The 27,513-nt window shown below is 42.0% G+C and overlaps 3 protein-coding genes across 9 annotated transcripts in view; 1 reads left to right on the forward strand and 2 right to left on the reverse strand.

Annotated features, from left to right (window-relative positions):
• Positions 1–1,130: 1,130 nt before the first annotated feature.
• ACYP1 (acylphosphatase 1) lies at positions 1,131–13,133 on the reverse strand. Of its 3 annotated transcripts, none has more exons than XM_058567391.1 (3): positions 12,924–13,133; positions 8,675–8,772; positions 1,131–1,543 (listed from the first exon to the last, which is right to left on the reverse strand). In XM_058567391.1, the coding sequence occupies exons 1-3, from the start codon at positions 13,087–13,089 to the stop codon at positions 1,328–1,330; spliced, it is 480 nt and encodes a 159-aa protein (XP_058423374.1). In that variant the 5' UTR covers positions 13,090–13,133; the 3' UTR covers positions 1,131–1,327. The 3 variants fall into 3 exon arrangements, with proteins under 3 accessions (XP_058423374.1, XP_058423376.1, XP_058423375.1); XM_058567393.1 differs by lacking the exon at positions 12,924–13,133 and adding an exon at positions 9,135–9,262; XM_058567392.1 differs by lacking the exon at positions 12,924–13,133 and adding an exon at positions 9,149–9,235.
• A 229-nt stretch (positions 13,134–13,362) lies between these two features.
• On the forward strand, positions 13,363–24,823 carry ZC2HC1C (zinc finger C2HC-type containing 1C). Of its 4 annotated transcripts, none has more exons than XM_058567383.1 (3): positions 13,363–13,621; positions 14,304–15,139; positions 20,847–20,909. In XM_058567383.1, exons 2-3 carry the CDS (start codon positions 14,323–14,325, stop codon positions 20,849–20,851), a joined length of 822 nt encoding a protein of 273 aa, XP_058423366.1. In that variant the 5' UTR covers positions 13,363–13,621; positions 14,304–14,322; the 3' UTR covers positions 20,852–20,909. The 4 variants fall into 4 exon arrangements, with proteins under 4 accessions (XP_058423366.1, XP_058423363.1, XP_058423365.1 ...); XM_058567380.1 differs by having other exon boundaries at positions 13,364–13,621; positions 14,304–15,651; positions 20,847–24,823; XM_058567382.1 differs by having other exon boundaries at positions 13,364–13,452; positions 14,304–15,651; positions 20,847–24,823.
• A 78-nt stretch (positions 24,824–24,901) lies between these two features.
• Positions 24,902–27,513, reverse strand: part of NEK9 (NIMA related kinase 9) — a 37,924-nt gene continuing 35,312 nt past the window's right edge. For both annotated transcript variants that reach the window (XM_058567375.1, XM_058567374.1), the window contains one exon: positions 24,902–27,458. In XM_058567375.1, the coding sequence (XP_058423358.1) occupies positions 27,336–27,458 (123 nt within the window). In that variant the 3' untranslated portion in view covers positions 24,902–27,335. The remainder of the gene's footprint in view (positions 27,459–27,513) is intronic.

A 27,513-nucleotide genomic window follows, 5' to 3' on the forward strand; every position in this document is an offset into this window, starting at 1 on the left:
ATGGCCAAGAAGAGTGCCTGGCCTATGTTAGGATCTCAATGAATGAATAAATCCAGAGCCTTCCATCTTATGGAATTATAGCATTTCAGAGCTGGAAAAGACTGGGAAATTATCTAGCTCAACTTTCTTAATTTATAGATGAGGAAACCACGACCCCCTTCATTGACTTTTTTGGTATCTTCCCAATACCACCGCAGCTTCTTTTCTAATGGGAAGAAAGTGGAATTCTAAGAACGCTGTGAGAATAGGTGTTTCGGGAATCGTTAACCAATCCTCAGTTTTTGCTTTCCATCTCATTTTCATTGAAACCTTATATTTTTAAAAATTGGAATTTATGACAACTTTGTCAAACCCAGTAAGCATTTGATATATATTGTTTAATGGCTGACCAAACCAAATCAGGAGATTTCTAGGGCTGATGAAGCAAAATCTTAATTATTGCTTGTATGAGCCTGCTGGGGCTGCTGTAACAAAAAATACTACAGATTAGGTGGCTTAAACAACAGAAATTTATTTTGTCACAGCTCTGGAGGCTAGAAGTCTGAGATCAAGGTGTCGACATGGTTAATTTCTTCGGAGGCCTCTCTGCTTGGCTTGTACGTGACTGTCTTCTCCGTCTGTGTTGACATGTTCTTTCCTCTGTGCACTCACATATCTCTGTCCAAATTTCCTCTTTTTATAAGGACACTAGGGCATGTTGGATTAGGGCTCACCCTAATGACCTCATTTAACCTTAATTACCTATCTCCAAATACAGTTATATTCTGAGGTGCTGGGGGATTAGGACTTCAACATACGAATTTTGGGGGGACATAATTTAGCCCATAACATCACTTTATGTGAATTCCTTACCCAGAGGAAAGGAATGACAGCAGAAACTCCAGAAAACTAAAAGTAATTAGTCCAAAACATCATTTGAACAGCTAACAAATTGAATTTGTGGTATTTGTTCTTATTAGGTGTGCAATTTCCTGAAGAAAAACTTCATGGAAACCATTTAAAGAAATCATTCAAAGTAACCACTTTTTCTTTCAGATTTCTTTAAATTACCTTAAAATTCTCTTCCCACAGATGTTTACTGAGTAAATACCTCTTATTTTACCCAAAATAAAGTTCACCAAAGATAAGGATAGGTTCTGTGTTTTTATTGATTAGACCTGTGTACACCTGTAATCCATCCATCATACATATAATATACAGTATCTGTATCAAATATCTGATACTAAAATAACTTACTGACAAATTCTAATATTGAACACAGAACAGTTCTATTAACAATAAAAAAACAAAACCACGAGTTTTTCTTGGAAAATTTAAATTTAGGCCATTATTTCACAATTTGGAAATCTGCGTAATCCAACTTTAAGATGACTTTCTCATTGTTGAAGTTTGCTCTGTCGATGTGCGATTTGGGACTTCCTTTTGTCTCAAGCCATTCTTGCATGTGACGCACTTTGGAGATGGGACCTTGCAATTGTCCTTGCACTGTGCCCTGGTCAGTGTTCTGGACCCAGCCTACCAATCCCAGCTTTTTACCCTCAGCCTAAGGGAAATAAAAAGACAAGAGAGCGAAATCCAGTGAGACTAAACAAAACATAGTGAGACTACAATCTGTGCCAGAATCTTGGCCTAGAATCAAGCCACTGAAACTAATTTGATATTGTCCAGAACAGTCAAAACAGAAGGATAGCAAGGAGAATCTCATTGCTGATCTTACCATGAAGTGTTGGCCACTTGACTCCATTTCCTTCTTCTACCCTATAAAACCCAGGCACTAGAATTTTTTACTGTGTAGTCAATTTGGTTAAGTACTAAAGACTTAAGACCAAATCAAATGCTTTCAAACTAATTCCCTAAGGCTGATTGTTGTTAGGATACTGGGCTGTATCTTGCTCATTTTCCCTCCTAATCAAGAATCTATTGGGTATATTAAATAGAAAAAGCAGGAAGTTAGCTGATCCTTCTCTTTGTCTTGAACCAGGACCACACCTAAACAAATCCAGATGAATAAGTGTCCATTATATCTTTAAAGATCATTATAGAGTATTTCAGAATTTCTTGGGCAACTCATTCCATTGTTCTCACTACAGAGAAACTGTCTAACCCAAGGTCTTCAAGTTGCATCCAAAGCCCACTTTCTGTCATCCTCCTGGAGAAGGAAAAAGCAGCTGGTGATCAGCCTCTGAACACCAAAGTTTCATGAGACTACATAACTATTAGGTTTTCACTTGACTTTCTTCTCTTCCGTCTAAATAATCACAATGCCTTTAAAGTTGAATAAGTTTATGAAGACCATCTAATCATTGTAGTTGCTCTTTTCTCAACCTTTCCAATGTTCTTTCCTTTAAGTCATTAAAGTGTGGAATGACTGAAAATTTGGGAAAGGGAGCAATGTTTTAGAGGTAATTTTATTTTTGTAAAATTTCCAAGTAAGGATACTATAAAGTTATTGATTGTTAAAGTAATCTAAATAGAAAGGGTTGGATTAAAAAAGAAAATGGGAGTTAACATGACTCTATGCCCAAATGCCAGAGTAGTGACCTAGTAAATGTGGGAAATTGCTGGAGCTGGCCAAAGAAAATGTTATGCACAGCAAAACCATGTTTGAGGAAGAACTGAAGTATCCATCAAATCAGTTATATTCAAAGCCAAGACATGTTTGCATAATGAACAAAAGAGACTTGAGTCAAATAAGTAACAGTTTAAAGGATACAGAGGAAATTAAGGAATGAAGATAAATAGGAGATACCTACAGGATGTATTAAGTGCTGAAGATGGTGGCATAAAAAAAGAATGTGGGGAATGGATTTTGGGAAGACTCCACATCCAAATGACTTTGTATAACAACTGCACTCTTCTGCTTCAAATTAACCTGGGAGAGTTGCCTATCCCTAGTTCTTGGTTACATTATATGGCAACTCACTATAAGAAGGATCATGCTGAGTTTGGAGCAGGCGGTTATAACAGTGAAATAAATCTTTAAATTGCAATGTGTGATTAATCTGAACTCCCAAGAGTGAGTGAGTTCACTCTGAATGAGTTTGACTGGTGTTGAGAATGAGAATTTCCGACAGTTTTATTTGTGCCCTCAATTCTGAGCTTATTTTTTAAATGATAGCATAATGTTGCTGACTCATGTTCAGTTTTGAATATCTAAACAAGTAAACAGTGTTTTTTCCTAAGAAAATGCCAAAAAAGCTAATTCTCCCTCATAACCATATTTGTGCTTGGAAAGTCATCTGGAAACATTTTAAGGAATATAATCACCAACTCTAGTCTCAATCTAAAAAAAGTCCCCTCAAATCAATAAACTAGACTTCCACCTTAGGAAACTAGAAAAACAAGAGCAACCCAAAACAAGCAGAAACAAGGAAACAATAAAGATTAGAGCAGGAGTTAATAAAATATAGAAAAAAAGAGAAAATCAATGAAACCAAAGTTGGTTCTTCGAAAAGATCAACAAAATTGTCAAACCTTTAGCTAAACTTATAAAGAACGAAAGAGAGAAGGCTCAAATTACTAAAATCAGAAATGAAAGAGGGGATATTACCACCAACCTTAGAAAAATAAAAAGAATTACAAGGGAATACTATGAACAATTGTATGCCAACAAATTAGATAACTTAGATGAAAAGGGCAGATTCCTAGAAAGACTCAAACTACAGAAACTGAATCAAGAAGAAATAGAAAATCTGAATAGACCTATAAAAAGTAAAGTAACTAAATTAGTAATCAAAAACTTCCCACAAAGAAAAGCTCAGGATTAGATGGTTTCACAGGTGAATTCTACCGAACGTTTAAAGAAGAATCCTTCACAAACTCTTCCAAAAAACAGAAGAGGAGGAAACACTTCCCAAATCATTCCATTAAGCAAGTATTACCCTCATATCAAAACCAGACAAAGATCTCACAAGAAAAGAAAACTAAAGACAAATATCCCTTGTGAATACAGGCATACCTTGTTTTATTGCATTTCACTTTATTGCACTTTGCAGATACTGCAAAGATTATGACTTGCTGAAGGCTCAGATGATAGGTAGCCTTTTTTAGCAATAAAGTATTTTTTTAATTGAGGTATGTGCATTGTTTTTTTAGACATAATGCTACTGCACACTTAACAGACTACAGTATACTGTAAACATAACTTTTATATGCACTGGGAAACAAACAAATTTAGGTGACTCACTTTATTGTGTTATTCATTTTATTATGGTGGTCTGGAACCAAACCCTCAATATCTCCAAGGTATGCCTGTACTGATAAAAAAGTCCTCAACAAGATATGAGCAAACCAAATCTAGCAGTATATAAAAAAGATTATACACCATGAAAAATTGGAATTTATCCCAGGAATGAAAGGTTAGTTCAACATACAAAAACAGTACACCACATTAATAAATAAAACACCATATTAATAAATAAAATGGAATGTAACATATCATATTAATAAATAAAACAGAAAGCAGATGATCATCTCAATAGATGAAGAAAAAGCATTTGACAAAATCCAACATCTTTTTATGATAAAAACACTCAACAAACTAGGAACAGGAGAGAACTTCCTTCACCTGATAAAAGGCATCTGTGAAAAACCCACAACTAACACCATACCTAATGGTGAAAGACTGAAAGCTATCCCCCTAAGATCAGGAACAAGACAAAGATATCTGCTCTCACCACTTCTACTCAATATTATACTGAAGGTTCTAGCCAGGGCAGGGAAAAAGAAAGAAAAAGCATTCAGAGTGGAAAGGAAGAAGTAAAACTACCTCTACTCACAAATGACATATCCTGCATACAGAAAAGTCCTAAGGAATACACACACAGACACAGACACACACACATTCACAAACTAGAACAAAGAAGTTCACAAGGTTGCAGGATACAAGATCAATACACAAAAATCAATTGTATTTTTACACACTAGCAATGAACAATCAAAAATGAAATTAAGAAAACAATTCCATTTATAATAGCATCAAAAAAAATAAAATTCTTAGGAAAAAATTTAACAAAAGAAGTGCAAGACTTATATATGGAAAACTATAAAATATTTTGAAAGAAATTAAAGAAGATCTAAGTAAATGGAAAGACATCTCATGTTCACAGACTGGATGATTTAATAGTAAGATGACAACACTCCCTAAAGTGATCTACAGATTCTACACAATACCTATCAAAAGCCCAGCTGCCTTCTTTGCAGAAGTTGACATTGATCCTAAAATTCATATAGAAACATAAGGGACCCAGAATAGCTAAAAATAATCTTGAAAAGGAAGAACAAAGTTGAAGGACCCATACATCCCAATTTCAAAATTTACTACAAAGCTACAGTAATCAAGACAGTGTGGTACTGGCACAAAGACAGATATATAGATCAATTGGAGTCCATGAATAAACCCTTACATTTATGGTCAATTGATTTTTGACAAGGGTGCCATGACAATTCAATGGGGAAAATAATAGTCTTTTTAACAAGTGGTGCTGGGACAACTGGATATCCACATGCAAAAGAACAAAGTTGGACCCCCTACCTCACACCACATAAAAATTTAACTCAAACTGGATCAAAGACCTGAAGCTAAGAGCTTGAACTATAAAAATTTTAGAAGAAACTTTTAGAAGAAAACATAGGCGTGAACCTTCACGACCTTGGATTTAGGCAAAGCTTTCTTAGATATAACACTAAAAGCACAAGCAACAAAAGAAAAGATAAATTCGACTTCATCAATATTAAAAAACTTTTGTGCTTCAAAATTTTCATCAAGAAAGTGAAAGGAAAACCTGCAGAAAAGGAGAAATATTTGAAAATCATATAAATGATAAGGGACTAGTACCCAGAATATATAAAAATCCTTACAATTCAACAAGAAGACAACTCAATTAAAAAATGGGCAAAGGATTTGAATAGACATTTCTCCAAAGAAGATATAGAATATCTTCTTTCATGTGCCAATAAACATATGAAAAGATGTTCAACATTATTAGTCATTAGGAGAAGGCAAACAAAACCACAATGAAGATATATACATACACTGGAATATTATTCAGCCTTAAAAAGGAAGGAAATTCGGACACATGCTACAATATGGACAGTCCTTAAGGACATTATGCTAGTGAAATAAGCCAGTCATAACAGGACAAATACTGTATGATTCCACTTATATGAGGTACCAAGAGTAGTCAAATTCATCAAGACAGAAAGTAGTAGTGTGATTGCCAGGGGCTGGGAGGAGGGGAAAATTAGGAGTTATTGTTTAATGGATACAGAGCTTCAGTTTTACAAGATGAAAAGAGTTCTGTGAATGGATGGTGGTGATGGTAGCACAACAGTGTGAATGTACTGAAGGTCACTGAACTGTATACTTAAAAATGGTTAAAATGGCAAATTTTACATTATGTATATTTTACTACAATTTTTTAAAAAAGTGTGTTATATAGCTTCCAAATATTTGGGGATTTTCCAGTTCTCTTTATGTTATTGATTTGTAGTTTAGTTCCATTATGGTCGGCGAACATGCTTTGTATGACTTAAATCCTTTTAAATTAATTGATACCAGAAAACAACAAAAAACCAGAATACGTCAAAACAAAACAACAAAAAACCACTTCACACCCACTAGGATGGCTATAATAAAAATGATAGACAATAACAATTGTTGACAAGGATCTGGAAAAGGTGGAATTCTCATACATCATTGTGAGAATGTAAAATGGTGCAGCTGCTTTGGAAAATAGTTTGGCAGTTCCTCAAAAAGTTATACATAGAGTTACCATGTGACCCAGCAATCTACTCCTAGGTATATATACCCAATGGAACTGAAAACAATGCTTACACAGAAACAGGTACATAAATGTTCACAGCATCATTTTTCATAATAGCCAAAAAGTAGAAACAACCTAAATGTCCATCAATTGATGAATAGATATATAAAATGTGGTATATCCATACAGTGGAATATTATTCAGCCATAAGAAGGAATGAAGTACTGACATATGCAATAAACAATATGAATAAACCTTGAAAACATGTTAAGTGAAAGAAGCCAAACACAAAAGGCCACATATTATATGATTCCATTTACATTAAATGTCCAGAACCAGCAAATCCATAGAGACAGAAATGAAGCTAGTGGTTGCCAGGGGCTAGGAGGATAAGGAGTGAGTGCTAATGGCTATGTGGTTTCTTTTTGATGTGGTGATGAAATGTTCTGGAATTAGTGCACAACTTTGTAAATATACTAAAAGCCATTGCATTATACACTTTAAAAGGGTGAATTTTATGGGATGTTAATTATATTGCAACTTAAAAAAAAAGTCCCAGTATTCCCATCACTCATTCTAGGAGTGATGGAATTTAATTAAGAGGCCAGATGATATCAATATGCAAACTGACTGTAGCAAAATAAAACAATTGTTAAAATGAACATACATATTTAAATGATTATAAGTAGTCAAGAATAAGCTACAGGTCTAATTAAGGGGAAAAAAAGATGGCATTTTCCTTGTGGTTTTCCAAATCAATATTTGTTTCTCTGCATTCTTTTATTTGCTCTTTAAATTGAGGGCGAGGGGGTCAGTAAAGAAAGATGGGCTAGACTACCATCTGGTCCTTTTCCCTCAACAACTTTAATTAATCTTTGAAGTTGTCACCTCCATTTACTAAATCACAGGAACTTACCCTGCATAATTGGTAGCAAAGGAAATGGAACACAGCTCTTGCTACGACTTTCAGCAATTCTTTTTTTCCAACAGGCACTTCATATATGAGTATGAAACAGGAGGAAATGATGTGCAAGTAACTGGAAAAAGGGGTAGTGACATTTAACATTCATATTTCAAAGATTCAGATTTGAATTTTAAATACCACAGTTGCAGGAATGTGACACTTGGAAAGTTCTGCAGTCTTAACTCATTATTTTTGGGGCTGGAGATACACTGGGCAGTGTGATACCCCCCTATCGAAAATAGAAGGGAAATTGAGATTGCATTTGTGTGTGCACCTTGAGAGAAGATTAATGACGTTGAGGCAGAGGCTGTCAATAGTTTGTTCATCTCCTCAACTACTCCCTATGACTCTAAAAGGAATACCAGACTCCATGTGCAGTGTTACCACGACTTATCCTGGAATGTAGTATCTTCATTAGAAAAGCTTCACCTGGAAAAGGTAATTGTTCTTTCAAAGCCAAAATGAGTAAAAAGGAATTAAGTGGAGGAATGGAGGAAGGCTGAAGAAGTGAAAGAGGTCTGAGAAAATGCAGCAGCTACAGCGGAAGCAATTACATAAATCACATAAATGTCATGAGTTCATCGAAATGCCATCTCCTTGATCAACGTAAGCTTTCTTACAAGAAGTGTGGCTTGGTTTGATGATGCCACAACAGGGAAAACTGAGGAATCCTCTATGCCCCTTTGGAAGAGAGAAGCTCATGAATACGTGTCTGGGTACTCAGGTACCACTGTTAGAAAACACCAGTAGTAACACCGATGAATCTTCCCTTTACATTGTGTTTTACCCATTGCAAAGCATTTTCATACCCACTGCTCTACAAACCTCCTCTTTGCCATGCAGCTACCAAACAGCCAGCTTCTTCCGGGGTACGTCTGCCAGGAACATGTCTCTTGTTCCCACGCTCATAACCTAGGTTTGTCCCCAAAGCCTGCAGGCCACATACCTGAGTGTACTTGCGGAAAAATACCCCTTGCACCTTCCCAAAAATTTCATAATCCACTGATATCAGAGTGTCCCCTTCTGCCATGCTCACGTTCACACCTGTCAGAGACCAGGAAAGCAGAAAAGTAAAGGACTCATCATCCTATTCCACGCCCCTAATCCTGAGACAGAAACGGCCACCCTCTCCCCTTCTCCATCCTTAACACCTGCGACCTCTTCCTGACCTTAAGGTGCCCCGACTTCAGAGTACGTAAGCGGATACGTGCAAGCGCGGTGTGTGAACAGAGGGCACCCGGGCAAAGGAACTTCGGTCGCAACTGCCCACCGAGGCCTCTTTTGGGGCAATTACCTGCTTATCCAGTGACCTCCCTACACCCATCTCCGATTCTGCTCCCTCTCCATCCCTACCTCTTCCCAGGGACCTGGCTTCGCTGCGGCAGCCAGAATCCCCTTCTACTAACATTTTAGGACTAACCGAATGATAAGTGCGCCCCGTAGCCACGTCCCAGGATCACCCTCGTCGTTCTCCTCCCAGGCGGCCGAGACTACATCAGCGACCACCACGCGAACGGCCCCCTCAGCCGCGTAACCGTCGCGCCCGGAAGCTTAGAGTGCAGCTCCTCTTTCGCTGTCTCTCATGCCCATCACCTCCGCCGACCAATCACAGACGGAGCACTCCGGCGCAGAGCCCGCCCAGAGGGTGGGGTTTCGGGACGCGGTTGTCACGAGCGTGAGCGAGCCTCGGGCTGGGGATCTGTCCAGGGTCTCGGATCAGAAATAGAGTACCTGGCTGATGTTATTTCTTTCTCTAAAATTCATTTGCCCGGGTTCAGATCCCAGGCGCAGACCAATGCACCGCTTGTCAGGCCATGCTGTGGCGGCGTCCCACATAAAGTGGAGGAAGATGGGCACAGATGTTAGCCAGGGCCAGACTTCCTCAGCAAAAAGAGGAGGATTGGCATGGATGTTAGCTCAGGGCTGATCTTCCTCAAGAAAAAAAAACCTATTGAGTGTCTATTATGTATGGGACACCCATAGGATGTACAAAGATGAAAGATATATAACCTTTGTCCTCAAAGAGTTTTTCATTTAGTGTAAGGGACAAATATGCACGCAAATAATGACAAAACAATGCACAATACGCTAATTCAATGCCATGAACACCCATTGAGAGCTGATCATGAGCCAGCCCCGTGCTATAACAAGAACAGAAAATATTACGGGAGCACAAAAGAGCAAAGAGATTCACTCTGGGAAGATTGGAAAAGCTTCTTGGAGGAAACAGCATATTATCCAAGGTTACCCAACCATGACGGGTAAGTGACGGAGCTGGGATTTGGTTCCAAGCAGTCTGAATACAGAGCCCACTCCCATAAAGGCTATGTTCTACCACCTCCTAGTACGTGGAGCTTGGCCTGAGGTAGTGCCACTGAGGTAACAAACTGCAAATAGTCAGGTATGGCTAGACCAGGGGTTCTCAACCCTGGCTGCACATTAGGACCTTGGGGGAAGCTTTTAAAAATACTGATACCCAGGTCTCACCCCTAGAAATTGCTTTCCAGATAGTCCTAAAGCACAGCCAGGGTGGAGAGCAACTGGACTAGACTCTGGGGAGGCAGGGCTGGAAAGGTAGGCTGGAACTAATCTGGCAGGTTGAAATACCACGTTAAATTACGTGTTTCAGCTTTATGCTATAGGTACGACAGGTTTGGAAGTATTTAGGATAATTATTCTGGCAGCAGCATGAAGGATGAGCTCAGGGAGCAGATGTTGAAGGCAAGAATAGCAGTTAGGATTGTGATGCCATCCAATGAGAAGAGAGGAAAAACTCACCTACGGTAGAAGAAATGTAAAGGAAGGGTCATATATGAGAGACACTGCAAAGTAAATCCATCAGAGCCTGCTGACCGATTAGAGGGAAGGAGTGACAAAGAGGTACTCGGAGATGACTGATGCTTTCAGCGTGAGAAGGAACACTGGAGAAGAAGTGGATTGGGGGACTGGAGAGATGATCATGAGTTTGTTTTCTGTCACGCTGAGTTTGAGGTTCCTGAGGAACATTCATGTGGAGGTGCTAAATGAGCAGCTGGAAATTTGAGTCTGTAACTAAGTAGAGAGAGCTAAGCTGGATATCACTTATACACAGGTGAGACTTGAAATTTCAGCATTTGCTTGAATCACCAAGAAAGAGAATGTCTGAAACTGCATGTATATGAGAAATAAGAGGGCTTTGGAGAACACCTAAATTTGGGGGGCAGGTGAGGAAAAGACATAAATGCCAGAGACCTGGAAGAAGATGGAGCAAGGACATGTAGGAAGAAACCAAGGAAGCACAGGAGAGTGGGGCCGGCCCTGTGGTGTAATGGTTAAGTTCTCGAGCTCTGCTTCAGTGGCCTGGGGTTCGCAGGCCTGGATCCCAGCAGTGGACTTATGCACTGCTTATCAAGCCATGCTGTGGCAGGCATCACATATAAAGTAGAGGAAGATGGGCACGGAAGTTAGCCCAGGGCCAATCTTCCTCAGAAAAAAGAGGAGGATTGGCAACAGATGTTAGCTCAGGGCTAATCTTCTTCACCAAAAAAAAAAAAGAAAAGAAAAAAAGGCACAGGAGAAAGTGAGAAGAGAGTTCCAAAGGAGTGAAAAATCAATAATGTCAAATAAGTAGCCTGAAGAAATAGCAGCTTTTGTCTTTGGTCATTGGAAGGTCATTGGTAGCCTTGCAGTTAAATACAGTGGAAAGAGTGGAAACCAGACCACAATGGACTGGATAATGAGCAGGAGATGAGGAAGTGGGGGCAGCAAATGTAAAGTTTTCTATTAAGAAGTCTTGTGGCGAAGAGGAGAAATAAATGGGACCCTACCATGAGAGGTGGCAGGTCAAGAAAAATGAGGTTTGTTTTGCAGAGGAAAGTTAAGCATATTTTAAAACAAAGAGAAGGAATATGTGGATAGACACAACTTGAAGCTAATAAGATGGAGGGGTAAAGTGATGGAGTCAATTCATGGAGGGTAATGAAACGGACTAATTCAAGAGAACTCATGGAAAGAGAAATACTCTTCTTCCTCAGAGACAAGAGGGAAGGAAGTCAAGATGGAGGGAGGCACTCTGGCAAATTCTGCCAGACTGGAGGGGAGCTGTGGGAGCTGATGACAAGCAGGCCCCATGCTGAGATAACTAGGACTTTGAGAAGAGTGGGAAACGTCTGGGACTGCATATATAGAGAAGGCAGTAGAGAGTCAACTAGGAAAGAAAACAAAGAATATAAGGACTGCCCTGGAGGGCCCCACCAAGGAATTTCTTTGTAACATCTAAAAGATGTAATATGACAAGTTAAAGTATTAACACTGACTACTGCTGTCTATATTATTTTCCATGTGCATGAATCTTTTGAGTAGTTATGATATTGGCTCAACACAAGGTTAACATAAGGGAAGCCATACTGTAGAAAAGAAACCCTATTGTAACTTTGAATGATCTCTGATTAATTAGCCCAGACATGCTCTGTGGATTTTATGGCCACTCCCAGTTGCTGTAAGTTGATAACTTTGTTCTCTTGAGTTCCTTAGGAATGTGATGACCCCCCAACAGAGAGTCTATGCTGATAGCCATCATCAATAACAACTGAAAGATCTGGTGTGGCGACTCCCAGTCTGTAACACCAGAAGGTCAACATTCCTAAACCCCTCCCCTATAACCCACTGGCCTATGTAACTGCTTTAAGATTTTGTGCCCCTTAAGATGGTTCTTTTGGACATGAGTCAGCAATCTTCCCTTTTGCTAGCAAGCTGTAATAAAAAGTCCTTTTTCTCCTTGCTTCTTGACTATTGGCATGCCTCACAGCCAGCAGATGAACCCCCTTTTTAGGTGGTAACAGTTACAGGAAAAAAGTAAGCTGCCTGTTCTAAATAGCTTACACAAAGGAACTGAAGCATGAAGACAAATAAACTCTTTTCTGATGTTAACAATTTATACAGTATCATTTAGTGTTGAAACTAGGTTATACTGATTATTTTCAATCTGGTAGTTAACTTTATTATCATTTCATTTGGCTGAGTCATTCTTGGGCCCTAAGAAAAGACGGCCAGAGTTACCACGTGAGAATCAAACATCATATCAAAATAATTAGACTGGCTACAAAAACTACCCCGGACAGATACTGCATAGCAAAACCTAGGCGAGTTAATAAAATTTGACTGCAAGGTCCAAATTATCGGCGAGGAAAAGCACGGAGAGAGATACATAGCCATACCTGGGGCCCGGACAGAGCAGCGGAGCATGCTAAGAAAGGCTATCAGCAGGCCCACTCCCGCTAAGTGGGCGGACATCGGAATCCTGCCGCGGAATGACTGGCGGGCACAGCTAGGGGCTCGGGCGTTTGCCAGGGAGGGGCGCGCCCCAGGGTCTGGGAGCACCATTCACAGAAAAATACAAGTTCTTTCATGGAGCCCCAGAAAAGCTTCTCCCGCCCCCTCCCCCATTCCCAAGGGCAGGGCGATGGAGCTCCAGAGTTGGCAGGACACCCAGTCAAGTGATACTCAGGCTGACCGCACCCCCCACCCGCCCCGCCGCGTGCGGACTGCGCCTGCGCGCGCTGCCCCGGGCGGGCGGTGCTCGCTGCCAGAGGCGGGGTTGGGCGCGCACACGCTCCAGTCTCCAGGCAACGGGAATAACAGAGGCCAGCTGAGAGCGCCTGCGCGGCCGGCGGTTGGTGGGTGTCCGGTCGGGAAAACTAGGTTCTGGAGTTTTCCCTGAGCAGGGACGGTCCCCGAGAGCCTCAGGTACGCGCAAGGGCGCGGAGACGTGAGGTCAGCACCTCGCCCTCCCAAGAGCCAGAGGTCAGAAGAGCGCTTTGTCCCCAAAGCGGGCTCCCCAGTGGGGGCGCCCCAGCTGACCCTCCAGGACAGAACGTGACTTCCGCATTCCGAATCTAAAACCTGCAGCGGCCAGGTCAGGTGGTCCCCGCCTTTCAGGTTACAGACCTCTCGCTGTCTGCGCCGCGGGGGCTCCTTGGGTGAGGATTTGTCAGCCAGGCACCTGCTGCACCAGGCCCTGAGCGCCCTCTGTGCTCTTTGGAGTCAAGCACGGTTTCAGCGGGAGGGAAGCCTTGAGAGCTCTTTGTTGCCAGTCATTTACCTCCGGGCTGCAGTTTTCTCACCTATACAAGGATTGGGCTGGACTCGCAGTTCTAAATTCCAGTCATGTACTCTAACTGAGCGAACCCCTCAGTTTACGGGTGAAAAAACTGGAACCAGCAAGGGAAGTTGCTTGTCCTTTGTCACCGGCCAAAAGCCTGACTTTCAATCCAATAGCTCTTTCCACCTACTACGGAGTATGATGTGTCCGGCAGGAGCATCACTGTGTATGGCAGGGGCTAGTACTGCTATAAAGGAAAGCTAGGCAGCAGGAACACCTGTATCATATTCGTTTTTCTATCCTCAGGACCTAATAAGCACTCACAGGACATAATCTCTTGCCAAATGCTTATTGAACGAAAGCTCTGGCAGACCCAGCACCACTGTCCCTAAAAAGTCTAAGGGGAAATGTGGGTAGGACAAGTGTAGAAACAGTTTACTTTAGTAGCTGGGGTGAATCTCAAACTCCTCATATATCTGGTTTCAATTTCTTCTAGGCTTCAGTCCAGGCCCTGAATGGCTGGTCTCCAGTTGGTGCCACCTCTGCCTGTGGGCGTTATGCTCCCATATAATAAAATAGAAGCTCCAGGGCTGCACTCAGCCAAGCAAGACCCCTGTGAAAAAGGTGACTCTTGCCAGCGGTCCTCGATGGGGCACCTGAGGAACAATTTCCAGCAGAAGCTTTTGAGCAACAAAGAGCTGACAGTGGATAATCTCTATACTCACCCCAAATGGAACACCTGCACAGAAGCCCAGAGCCACACCTATCCCCACTGTGCTGGAATCAGCCAGCAAGATTCAGGAAGCAATACCCAGGGCCAAACAAAGTGTTTGTTTTACTCATCAAGCCATCAGTCCCGGTATCCCAAAGCAAATAACCAGGACTTCATCCCCTTTACAAAGAAGCGAGTTGGGGTAGACCGGGCATACCCACTGAAGCCCGTGTTCCATCGGAAGTCTCGTAGTACAGGTGAGGCTGGCACTGATGGGGACCAGAATGTCTCTCCACGACCCCCTGAGCCAAGAGAGTTTTCATACAGCAGCTTTGATTCAAGAAACTGGGTGAACGCATCTGTGGCTGGCACTGTTGCTGCCATGCAGGGGGAGAGGGCCATGGCAAACCTCAACAGGACTTTGTGGCTGCAGATCCAAAGACTAGAGGCTGCAGGAGAGAGCTTAGAGGAGGAAATCCGAAGAAAAGAGACCCTCCTGAGGCAAAAGCTGAAGAAGACAGAGGAGGAACTCAGAAGGATTCAAAAGGAAAAGGAACAGACAGAGGAAAATGAAAAAGGAGAGCTACAGAGAAAGACACTCCCCAGGAGAAGAGTCAAAGGTAATAGCAACACCACATACAAACCTCTCTTCTCCCCAGAATTCGGGTCTGAGGGGGTCTTCAGTAGAGACAGGGGAGAGGATGAAACTTGGGTATGGTCTCAAGAAAATTCTAGTCCATTCCAGTTCTCTGATTATGGACTACAGAAGCTCAAAAGAGAAAGACTGGGGGCAAGCAATAACAAAATCCGAGACCGAGTCTCAGGGCCATTGAAGGCGAAGTTTTCTCAGCCTTCAGAAGTGCCAGGCAGTGCTTTGCAGGGATCCACCAGCAATTCTAGCTTGCCCGGGGCACCAGACTCCTCAGGTCCCAGCTGTCCCACTGAAGAGCCAGAACTCGGCGAGTGCAGCCACTGTGGACGCAAGTTTCTCTTGGTCAGGCTGGAGAGACACTCCAATGTTTGCCGCAGGATGCAGAGTTCCAAGAGGAAAGTGTTTGACTCATCCAGGGCCCGGGCTAAGGGCACAGAACTAGAGCAGTACTTGAACTGGAAGGGACCAGCCTCAGTCAAGGTAACAAGGGCTTCATGGATTTGACTTTGAGTGTAAGGGCCTGTTATATCCTCATCAGTTTTCTTTAGTAGAATTTCATGTGTCAAATAGGGAGAAAGTGAGAATTAACAATTATTGAGTACTACTGTGTGCCGGTCACTGTGATGGGAGTTTTTCATATGGTCCTCACCACAACCCTGTGAGGATTTCATTATCTCTTATCAATTCAAAAATTAAGTCTCAGAGGGCCCAGCCTGGTGGCACAAGCGGTTAAGTGTGCGTGCTCTGCTGCGGTGGCCTGGGGTTCGCCGGTTCGGATCCCGGGCGTGCACCAACACACCGCTTGGCAAGCCATGCCATAGCGGTGTCCCATATAAAGTGGAGGAAGATGGGCATGGATGTTAGCCCAGGGCCAGCCTTCCTCAGCAAAAAAGAGGAGGATTGGCAGATGTTAGCACAGTGCTGATCTCCTCACAAAAAAAAAAAAAAAAATTAAGTCTCAGAGAGGTTAAGTTGGTTGAGATCACAAACAGCTTTAAATGACAGAGTCGGCATATAAATCTGGGTCAGAATGACTCCAAAATCTAGACTTAAAAAATATATGTCCTTTTGATTATAAAAGTAATAAACACTACTGTAAAAAATTCAAAAGACAGGAAAATTATAAAGAAAACAACTATGCAGCATTTTACCACCCTGAGAGAATTCCTTGCTCTAGGATCTGTTACCACTCCTATAACCATATCTATTTTTTCAGGATTAGCTCAATTTTGATATATCTTCTTAGTAAATACATGAAACACAACTAAGTTTGGAATTCTTTATCTCCCCATTTAGAGTGTAAACACCTTAAAGGTAAAGGAATTTATTTTCAGTGATGGTTCAAAACATTCCTAGCTACAGAAAAACTAGGTTGTATAAAGTAAGGACTTCAAGACACTTACATGATAAGTTTAGGGGAACTTCACAGGCACATTTGGACAGTCAGATCTGGAGAAGATTGTCTCGGAAATAAGTCCATGACCCTGTCAAGGTTATGCCGCTTGGTTTGTAAAATGAGTGTTTCTCAAAGTGTGGCATGCTGACAAACATTTTTCATTTTAGTGTGTATTAGAAAAATATAACAACATATTAAGCCCTTGATTTCCAGGAATCATGAATTTAAAGAAAAATATTAAGTAATTAATAGGGGGAGGGGCCGACCCCGTGGCGTAGCGGTTAAGTGTGCGCGCTCTGCTACTGGCAGCCCAGGTTCAGATCCTGGGCGCACACCGACGCACCAATTCTCCGGCCATGCTGAGGCCGCGTCCCACATACAGCAACTAGAAGGATGTGCAACTATGGCATACAACTACCTACTGGGGCTTTGGGGAGAAAAAAAAAGGAGGAGGATTGGCAATAGATGTTAGCTCAGAGCCGGTCTTCCTCAGCAAAAAGAGGAGGATTAGCATGGATGTTAGCTCAGGGCTGATCTTCCTCACACACACAAAAAAAACTAGAGGGATAAAGTGACAGTAGTATGCAAATGATCAAAGTTTGGGAAAGCCTAGACCATATGATCTCAAAGGCCCCATCCAGCCTTTGAGCTGGATATTCTAGCAAAATGTGAGAGCCTCATTTCATTTCTTTCCAGCCCTCCCTCTGCTGCACTAGCACCTCTGGTCCTTCAGCACTTGACAGTTTCTGTGCGTTTTTAATGGGGCCTTTAAAAACTCACATTTATGTGATGGCTGTTAGGAAAAGTAGTTTGCATTTAGTTACTTCTTTCAGTACAGTTTGGGAGATCACCTGAGAAAGTCCCTTCCGTGTTCAGAGATAATCTCCCTGAAATCCAGTGTCCAATAACAAGTCAACATTTTGCTCTTGCAGATGATGACATGATCACCAGTTCCTGGTCTTTCCTGTTTTCTTTCTGGTCAACCCAATGATCCACTGGGGTATTCTCTGTCCCACTATCGTGGTTTATTTCCGGCCAGAATCTGAAGAATCTTGTGTTTCTTAAATTCCTAAATACAGTGGCAGTGAAGCAAAAGAATTGGGTTTCTGAGATCAGACACCCTAGCTTTGTGGAAACTAGTTTAGGGGAATATGTTGCACTGAGGACACCAAGGCAGAAAGGACCTGCACTGAGATGCACTTCCCTCCTTGGAATGTCTCAAGTCTTATTCCAAAGCTCTGTGCCCCTGGAAGCTGCGTGGTTTGTGTCTACCAGTCATTCCTCTAGTAGACTCACAAGAACAGGTGATTTTTCCTTGTATTCTTTAATCTTCGCATAACTTCCAGCAGACTCATACCTATTGTCTCTCTACTGGACCTTAAGCATTTGAGCACAGGGACCACATTTCTGTGCTTTGTGATACATGTTAAATGAATAAAATTTCAATACAATGAAAATTAAAGTATAAGTAGCATATGGTTGAGGAACTTTCCCCTAATTCAGTTCTTTTAAAGGTTCCTGGATACCATCTCTAACACTTGATTTTCTTGCCTTCTTGTCTGTGTCAGAGACTCTCTTGATGCTTCCTTTTCCTTTGATAGCATCTCTTCCTATTATTCATCATTAATGATGTCAGATCACCAAGCAGCTACTAGTCTTCTTTCTTTTTTCTTGTTTTTAAAATTAATTTTCTTTTAATCTAAATTATATTTGAATACATTTTAAAAATCATGTAGTACTAAGTGATGCATAATGCAGACCAGCAGTATCCTGCCTCATCCCTCTCCAATCCCTAATCCAGCCCCCAGAGGCAGCCTTCAGTTCTATAGATGACTCTTCTGGTATGCATTTCCATATTTCTAAATAATATGCTTATTTTCTTGATTTATCAGTTTTGCACATTATCTGATGACTGCTTCGTATGGACGCTGCGGGTTAAGGTCTCTTTCACATCCCCTCTCCTAGTGCTTGTCTCCTTCCCTTATCCTCCCATTGTAGTAGAAGTACAATTTTGGGTTAAATCTGTAGTCAGCTTTTACATTATAATGACCTTGTAAATTTTGTTCACTGATGAGTGAACAAATTCTGCCCCTGCACCTGGAGTTAATAATTGACTCATGTTTTCATGTGTTTAGTCCTCCATACCTAATTTTTTTCCTAAATGATCTGTCTAATGTCAGACACCTGTTAATGTCTGTGTCCATGCTTGAACACCTGTCATAATCTATCAGTTTGATTTTTTTGTTCTGGAAAGCTCCCTCTCACCATTCTTTTTCCTCCTGCTCCAGTCTGGAGTGGTTATTCTCTGGGCCTGCTGCAGACCTGTTGTCTTGGGATGCCTCTCTGCTTCTCTCCTGTGTTGGGTCCCCTGTTTCCAGCATCCTGTGTCTTCCTTTTTCTTGCTTTACTTCTTGCTTTGGTGAAGCTTACTAAGAAAGGTGCATGGGAGGCATACTTTTTGTCTTGGAATGAAGGAAAATATCTATATAAGAGCCTCATATTTGATTGATAATTTTGCCAGTAGGGAATTCTACATGGAAAATTATTTTCTGTTAGAACTTATTACGCATTTTCCCACGAGCTTTTAGCATCCAGTGTACAGAAATCTGATGCTATTTTGATTCCTGCTCCATTATATGAAACCTACTTTGTTTTTTTTTTTCTTTTTCTGATAGTTTACAGGATTCTCTCTTTATTTTTTTTTTAAACAGTTTTTATTTATTTATTTTTTTGTGAGGAAGTTCAGCCCTGAGCTAACATCCATGCTAATCCTCCTCTTTTTGCTGAGGAAGACCGGCTCTGAGCTAACATCTATTGCCAATCCTCCTCCTTTTTTTCTCCCCAAAGCCCCAGTAGATAGTTATATGCCATAGTTGCACATCCTTCTAGTTGCTGTATGTGGGACGCGGCCTCAGCATGGCAGGAGATGCGCTGCGTCGGTGCGCACCCAGGATCCGAACCCAGGCCACCAGTAGCGGAGGGCGCGCACTTAACTGCTAAGCCACGGGGCCAGCCCTCTCTTTATTTTGAAATTCTGAAATTTTACAATGATTCTGTTGGACACTTGGTAGGCCATTTCAGTCTCAAGAGTAGTGACCTTTAATTCTAGGAATGTTCACTGTATTATTTCTTTAATAATTTTCTCCCTGTGTTTCTTGTGTTCTTTTTGGAAAACCTAATGGATTCACTTCCTGGATTGACTCTAATTTTCTAATCTTTTCTTTTCTACTTTCCATCTTGATCTTTTTTCCCATTCTGAGTAATTTCTTGACATTATTTTCTATTTTTATTTTTGGCTGTCAGAGTTTTAATTTATAATAGTTCTTTCTGGTTCTCTGGTTGTTTCTTTTTCATACTATATATATTCTTGTTTTATGGACACAAGCTCTTCTTTGTTGATATTATGGTTTTTTGTAAAAAAAAAGATTTGTTGATATTATGGTTTTGTAAAAAAAAGTTTTCTCCTGCTGCCTGCCTTGTTGCTGCTTCCTGAGAGCATGTGCATGCATGTGTGTGTTCGTGTACCTATTTTGGTCTCTCTCGTTAGAGCTTTACTCAAATATCTGGTGATCCTGGGCTGTCCATTCATATTTAAGTTTCAGTGGGGCTTGTTGACTAAGGGCCTTCATATTAGGGTTATCAAATAGTGAGCCTTTTAACTGGGGTCCTTCAGAGTTAGCATCTGATGGCTTTTCTCTCAAATGCTTAGTGCATCCAGAGAACCCTTCAGTCTCCTAAAAGGGTGCCAGTGTGCTTGGTACTCTGGGAGTTGAGTGGAGGAAGGAGGCCGACAGTTCCAAAATTCATTTTATATACTTGCACTCGATCCCTATTTTAAGCCCCAAGATTAACTCTGTTCTCCACTGTGCCTGGATTTCCTGAGTCTGAAAGCTGTCTAGTTCAATTTCTCCAGAGAATAAACACCTGTTCTCTTGTGAGGGTGCTAGAAGTGATGCACACTTGGGTGTACAAGGTGGGAGAGGAGCCCTGGGGCCAACTTGTTTTCAGCCCTGCACCTCCTGCCTTTCCACTACTTGAACTTCCAAGCACTGAACCTCCCAGGGGTTCTGCTGGGAAAAATGGCTTGCCTCTCAGCACTATGCCCCTTAGTTTAAGTGCCTCCACTCGGGCAAGTCAGTTATCACTGTTGCTCCTTTCCTGTTCTCTTTGACCTTGTGGATTAACATTCTTTTTATTTCCTTACTATCATTCTAATGGAGACTCATAAGGAGATGAGGTAAACGCCAAGTTGATTGATCAGTCTTCCTTCTACTTACAGGCTGAACTCCCTCAGAAGAGCAACTGGAGACAGAAGCACGAATCTTTCATCTGTACCCTCCGTCAGGCTCGAGAGGTCCAGCAGGTAATTGCCAGGCAAGGTGGAAATCCCTCAGACTTGCCTCCCATCCTGCCTGCAGAAAATCCAGACTACATTCAGTGTCCTCACTGTAGCCGCCACTTTGCTCCCAAGGTGGCCGAGCGGCACATTCACAAGTGTAAGACCATCAAGAACCGTCCTCCGCCTCCAAGGAAGCATTACAGTTGAGCAAACAACAGTGGAAATCTCTGTAGTTCCAAAGGCTCTGCTTCCCTTCAGCAGTAAATAGGAATAGAACAATTTGATGCAAAGCAGAAAGAACTAAAACTTTTACAGCTCCCAGATCTGCCTGCAGAGCTGAAATCAGTGAGGAGAGACCCCTTGCCAAGCAGCAGAAGGCAGCAGGAAGCCTCAGCTTCCCACTAAATTACCACCTCAGGCTGGCGTGCCTTATGTTATTGCCCTAAGGACTGATGAGTGAAGACACTTAAGAGTAGCAAGCAGGCTACATTAAAGCTCTCTTCTCATAAGCCCGACTTGTGGTTTGTGTTAGTTAAGTGACTCCATTTGCTGTGCCTTCTTGCCACTGCCTCTGCGTATATGTCTGTGGTTCCTGTTAACTCTTCTTGCTCTTGCGTAAAGCTGGCTCATTAGGATGAGTTGGTGTCAGAGGATCATGGTCACCCGGATGGTATCTTACAAAAGATAATACGATTTTGCTGAAAGGAAAATAGAATTCTGTCCTTAACCTCCCTGGTGCATGGTCCTGGCCAAAGGCCAATAGAAGTATGTAAGGTTAGGGTGCCAGAACATCCTAAACCCTCCCTGTGGTGTACTGTGTAATAAAGGGGACCTCATCTTGATGTACTTTACAAGGTAGGGATGGGAGAAAGCACATTGTCTCAATAGTTGTTCTTTTCTAATGGATTTCATATGTCAAAAAAAAAAAAAAAAGGAAGGAAGGAAGAAACTTGTTTCAGCTATTGCTAGCACTTTGCTTTCAAATCAGGCTGGTTGGATGGTTTTTAAATGAGACAGAAAAATCTACCATCCAAGCAAGCTGGGACACTCCAGTGTCACACGTCCCTGCCAATTATACCACAATAAACTAAACTTTGAAGGAAAAGGTACCAGATATTTTTAATTTTCTCTGTGCGGAATCATGCCTAGTGCAAGTAACCTTCATAATTAGGCCCTCAATAAATGGGTTTTGGGGATTTAAAATTAAACAAGTAATAAAATGAGTGAGTCCTAGACTTGTCAAATGGGAGAAGTGATAAGGTATTGTCTGATGGGGGTAATATCAGTTCAGATAGGATGAAGCTAGCACGAAAGATCTGAAATACTAGGATTTTTGTCCTGAGAGCATCACTCAAATTGTTAGTTTAAAATACAGAGAAAAATCACCCAACCTGACCTGGGCAAGCGGGACTGGGCAGACAACAAAACCATATTTTACTAAACAACAAATGGCCATTCACTCTTGTTCCATTTCCTCTGTAGCTTCTGCTGAGTGGCTGTGCTAACAGATCAGACCAATTTAAACTGTGAGTTTAAGGTCTTAGCTGTGAAGCTGCAGGACACTAGGCTGAAAAAAAATTATTTTTTTGTGTGAGGAAGATCAGCCCTGAGATAGCATCCATGCCAATCCTCCTCTTTTGCTGAGGAAGAGTGGCCCTGGGCTAACATCCGTGCCCATCTTCCTCCACTTTATGTGGGACGCCGCCACAGTGTGGCCTGACAAGCGGTGTGTTGGTGCGTGCCCGGGATCTGAACCCGGGCAGCCAGCAGCAGAGCGCACGCACTTAACTGCTATGCCACAGGCCGGCCCCCTGAAAAAATTTATGTATTTAAAAAACAGCATACATTGTATTGCTTTATGCTCTTCTTAATTGTTGCAAAGAAAAAGAGTTATCACATAATGGGGCTTTTGGTTGGCCACTTACAGAAACCTCATATAGAGACGCTGGATATTTAACCCAATATATACATTCCCCAGGCAAGCTTAATGAGGTATACACTTGAAGTTTCACAATGATGGTAGAAGCAACAGATGACAAGAATGAGCTGTGGCCAAGGTCACAAAGTGGTAGCCTGTGGACTGCTTTGCCCCTCAGATATGTTTCATTTGGCTGGCACTGCATTAAAATATAATTTGACATTTAAAAATTGGGATACGGAGCGTGTCTTAAAAAACTGAAAGTTCTGGAAGCACCGGGCCAGCAACCCTGCATAGCACCGAGTGAGGTTCCGAATCGGTTGCTCCTGCAGACAGGACAGAGCACTGAGATCACCACAGCCCCACCTGGCCTGCTTCACTTATTTGCCTTCTCTGCCTGGCCCCATAGGCACTTGGGTTTGGGATCCCTGGATGATGTTATTAAGGTCAGAGATCAGAGCCCTCCAGGGAGAACAAATGTGTGTGGAAAGAGTGCTTTCTATAGACACAGGAAGCAGTTATTCACTTATGTTGCTAAAGAAATAAAACAATAGTCAATGCCTTAGTGTTCCCTTTGATTTCAACATGTTTAGGCCTTGATTATATTAGGAATATATTAGTCTTTTATTTATTTTTCTTTGTGAGGAAGATCAGCCCTGAGCTAACATCCATGCCAATCCTCCTCTTTTTGCTGAGGAAGACCGGCCCTGAGCTAACATCTATTGCCAATCCTCCTCCTTTTTTTCCCATTTTTCTCCCCAAAGCCCCAGTAGATAGTTGCATGTCGTAGTTGCACATCCTGCTAGTTGCTGTATGTGGGATGCTGCCTCAGCATGGCCGGTGCGTCGGTGCGTGCCCGGGATCCAAACCCGCGCCGCCAGCAGCGGAGCACACGCACCTAACAGCTAAGCCCCAGGGCCGGCCCCTATATTAGTCTTTTAAATTCAGCTTGATCTGACCTTTGGGAAGAGGTAAGAACCCTTGTTTTTATCTCTAAGTCTCTTCCTGGATAGGAGAGGATGATAGTGGATAAATAAACGCTGCTTGTTAATGTCCATGTGTTACATTACTTTATCCAACAACCTCTAGTGCAAGTAAATGTTATAAATTTTAAAGTTCAAAAGGTTACGCAATGGGAAAAATTTCATGGTGAAACTCACTTCATTTAAGTGTGTGCAGACGTGCTGAGATAGTATTTCTTAACAGCAGTGTACTCAATGCAGCACAGTACCTTTTGGCCAACATTTGCTTTTGGGAATCAATTTATCATTCTTCACGGCTACACAGGAGGTAGCAGAGACATGATGTAGTGTTTTTCTTCCTAATGTTCATGATTCTGTGAGGGTTAGTGATCAGCATGTTTATTTCCATAGTTCATCACTGGAGTAATAAATGATTCCTGGCTTTGCGGGAGGAAGGAACATGTTTTGTAGTCCTGACTACAGCCCATTCTGCCCTGACATTATCATGAATAATACTTCTTTGGAGGCCCAGGGATACTCATTTCAACGAATTTATTTAATACATCCTTGCTCCCAGAATTGTTCTTTCTATTATGAATGTTTCCAAATACATGGCAAATCAAATGAAATGTGAGTTTAAGGCTGCTTTTGCTTTAAACTTTAGTGAAATGCCCAGCCAAGAGAAGTTATAACTTGGCTGTGCTATGCCAGAGAGACCAAATACAGTTCAAGCTCTTTGAGGGGAAAACAGTTTTATAAACATAAACTGGTATTATCACTTGAAAAAGCCCACTGAGATTGAGGAGGTAAGTACAAGAAGTGATCCTTCCTCTTTTAATGGCTCATTTTTTAATCCCTCTGCACTTTTAAGCACTATATTTTAAAAATTTGAAGGAAAAGTTGTAGAAGCAGAAATGATTCTGTTAGCAAGAAAAAAATTGGAAAGAAGCAAAGATTATTTCTGGTGCAAATGTCCCTTGCGTTGTCTCTGTTACAAGAACATTTATTTATTTATATAAAGACTCATTGAATCAGATTCATGAAGGCCTAGAATCTGGGTGTTTTATCCCCAGTGACTAAGGTCCGTGCGCAGGCTTACTGAGGCATTGCACTGATTGAGAGTTTAAATGTTTATTTAAAACAGAAATGCCAAACCACTCCACCCTCAACCTTTCAAACATCTGGCTAACAATAAGCTAGTTCTTCAGCAACAATGTCAGAGCAGAGGAGTAACTCAGGTTATACTATAACTCAAAAGCAATACTACTGGAAATCTTAAAACACCTAACACTGCATAAAGAAGAAAAGTAGGACAAATTTAAGAGAATTATCTACAGAAAACCATTCAAAGGCATTTCTGCTGCCTCACTTTTTACTTTTTGTCTAATGTATGGCTGCCACCTTTGAACTGGTTTCTGTTTGCATAGCTGTTTGGTGGGAAAAATCATATGGCTGTCCCAGGCACAATTTGGGAAAGTGCAAATTGTCTCTAAGGCACAGAACTTAGATTCTCAGCCAGATTAACACCAAACCTAGACTTCCCAAAGAAACATGCTAAAGAAAACGACCACAGCATTCCACTGCTGGAAAATGACTCCCATCTGGAACAAGAGCAGGGCTCTCACCCTTTCTTCAATGCTCACTTTCATCCCACAGTCTCAGCAACGTGCCCATGTTCCTCAGTTCCATAGCAGAAGCAATACTCATGATTAACACCCAAACTGACCCTGCCTCTCAGGCCTGCTGAGATGGTGAGCATGAGGGATACAGGAACATGAAAGGCCAGTCAGTCCTTAAAAAAGTCAAAGTTGCATTTACAAGATGAACCAAAACCCATTATTAGGGTTTATAGCAAACCCCCAAGTCCCCAGAACTTGTAACTTTAATCTAGGGTTGGCCCCTTCCCTTATTTTAAGAAAAGGCTTCAGTGATTACATTAGTACCATTGTACTAGGCTTCCCAGAATTGAGAAAACAATGGGAACATCAAACCAAAGAAGATCCCATTGAACAGAGTTGCCCATCCCCAGCCATGGGGTTTTCCCCAAGCATCAGCCTTTACACTACCAGTTTTAGGGAAATGGCAAAATTTCCATTGCACAGGTCCTTCCAAAATATTAAACAGATAGCAAATATTCATTTTTTGGTTTGGGGAAAATGAGACAAAAATTAGTCATTTGTAGGGAGGAGGATGTGAGACTCATCAAGGCAGCTCCTGGACCCAAAATACTAAAGGAACATTTCATGATGCTAGGTGGAAACACAGAGTTCACATCCTTAAGTAAAACCATCGAACACTTGCCTAGAACTTCATGAAGTTTTGTTCTTTCAGGACACTTTCTCTTTGGGAAAGCTAGCTTGCTCCTGTCTACAAGGACACAATAACTGGGATTAGAAGGGAGCTCTCGGCCAAATTCCTTCACTTGGCAGGTTCTACCCGTTCTGTTAGGCTTTAGGGACTACCAGGGTTTGGTGCTGGCTTTGGGCCACTCAAGTAGGAAAGATGATACAGATTCACTGATATGGCTTCATAAAACACCAAAAGGGGAAAAATACTGACTAGACATACAGAAAGGGAGTTGTTGGGGCTGCTGACGTCAAATTTAGAACCCTAAGAGCCATGAAGGCAGAGGCACAAGAAGCCTTCTTATGAGCAGAAGACTCAGTCACTCTAGGCCCTCTCGAAGATACCAAGTAGAGGAAGCTAAAGGAGGACCTCCTTTCCCTCATGATTTTCTCTTAAGGCCATTCCTACCGCCCCACTGACTCAGTTCTCTACAAGATACCTCATCTCTTAGAGGTAACTTCCGAAGCTAGGAAATCCCACCCTGCATTAGCCACAGCGTGAAACTCCAGCTGTGTGATGAGGAGGGACCTGCCCTTCTTTCTCTACTCCTCACTGAAGATATTTCAATCAACCCTCAGAGGAAAAGCAATCTAAGCCCACTTTTCCTCCTAAAGCATTTTAGCTGCACGAAGTAACTGAACTTTCTGAAAACAAGCCCTACATTGACTCCATCGGACAAATTTTCCTAGACTCAGGACTCCTGAGAGGGCTCAGAATACTTCACCACTCTCCAGATGACCCAGGATGGGCCACGCTTGGTTCTAGCCCATTCCAGCTTTACACTTTTCCCTCCTCCACCTAGAGGTGCAATGCCTGGTGGTGAATTCCCAAGGCAGCTTCCAATTAATGGTGAAAATGATAAATGGGATATAAGCTGCTACCAGCGAAATTAAGGTGAGCATTGTGTCTCCTCTTCAAAGGTGGGATCAACAGATGAGGTACAGAGCTGCTGTTGCTATGGCAGTCACTGAGGACAAAGCCAGGGCCATGGGGCCCTTCCATTCTCCAACACAAAACCACTCCTAGACCCTATCTAAAAGGCAATGCCACTCTCCAAGTGTACATGGAAAGTGCTTCAGAGCCTCCGCCTTGCGCTCCTTGTCTGCAAGTGAACAAAGCCAGGAAAGCGCTCTCTGCATTCAGTAAGTGTGCTGTGAAGTTCTTTGGATCCCAGTTTCCTGGAGGCTATACAGGCTCAGGAGACTAGAGGCTGGGTCGACAGGAGTCTGTTCCCAGGAGGCACCAGGAATCTGAATCTAAGTCAGGCTTTGGATCCATTTCCATCTCTTCCTTTGCTGTCTGAGTTCCTTTGGAATGCATCCCCACCTGTCCAAATAAAACACAGTTCCACATTAACAACACTGCTACCTAGTCACAGTAG

Source organism: Diceros bicornis, chromosome 24 (assembly GCF_020826845.1).
Source record: "Diceros bicornis minor isolate mBicDic1 chromosome 24, mDicBic1.mat.cur, whole genome shotgun sequence".
Lineage (NCBI taxonomy): Eukaryota > Metazoa > Chordata > Mammalia > Perissodactyla > Rhinocerotidae > Diceros > Diceros bicornis.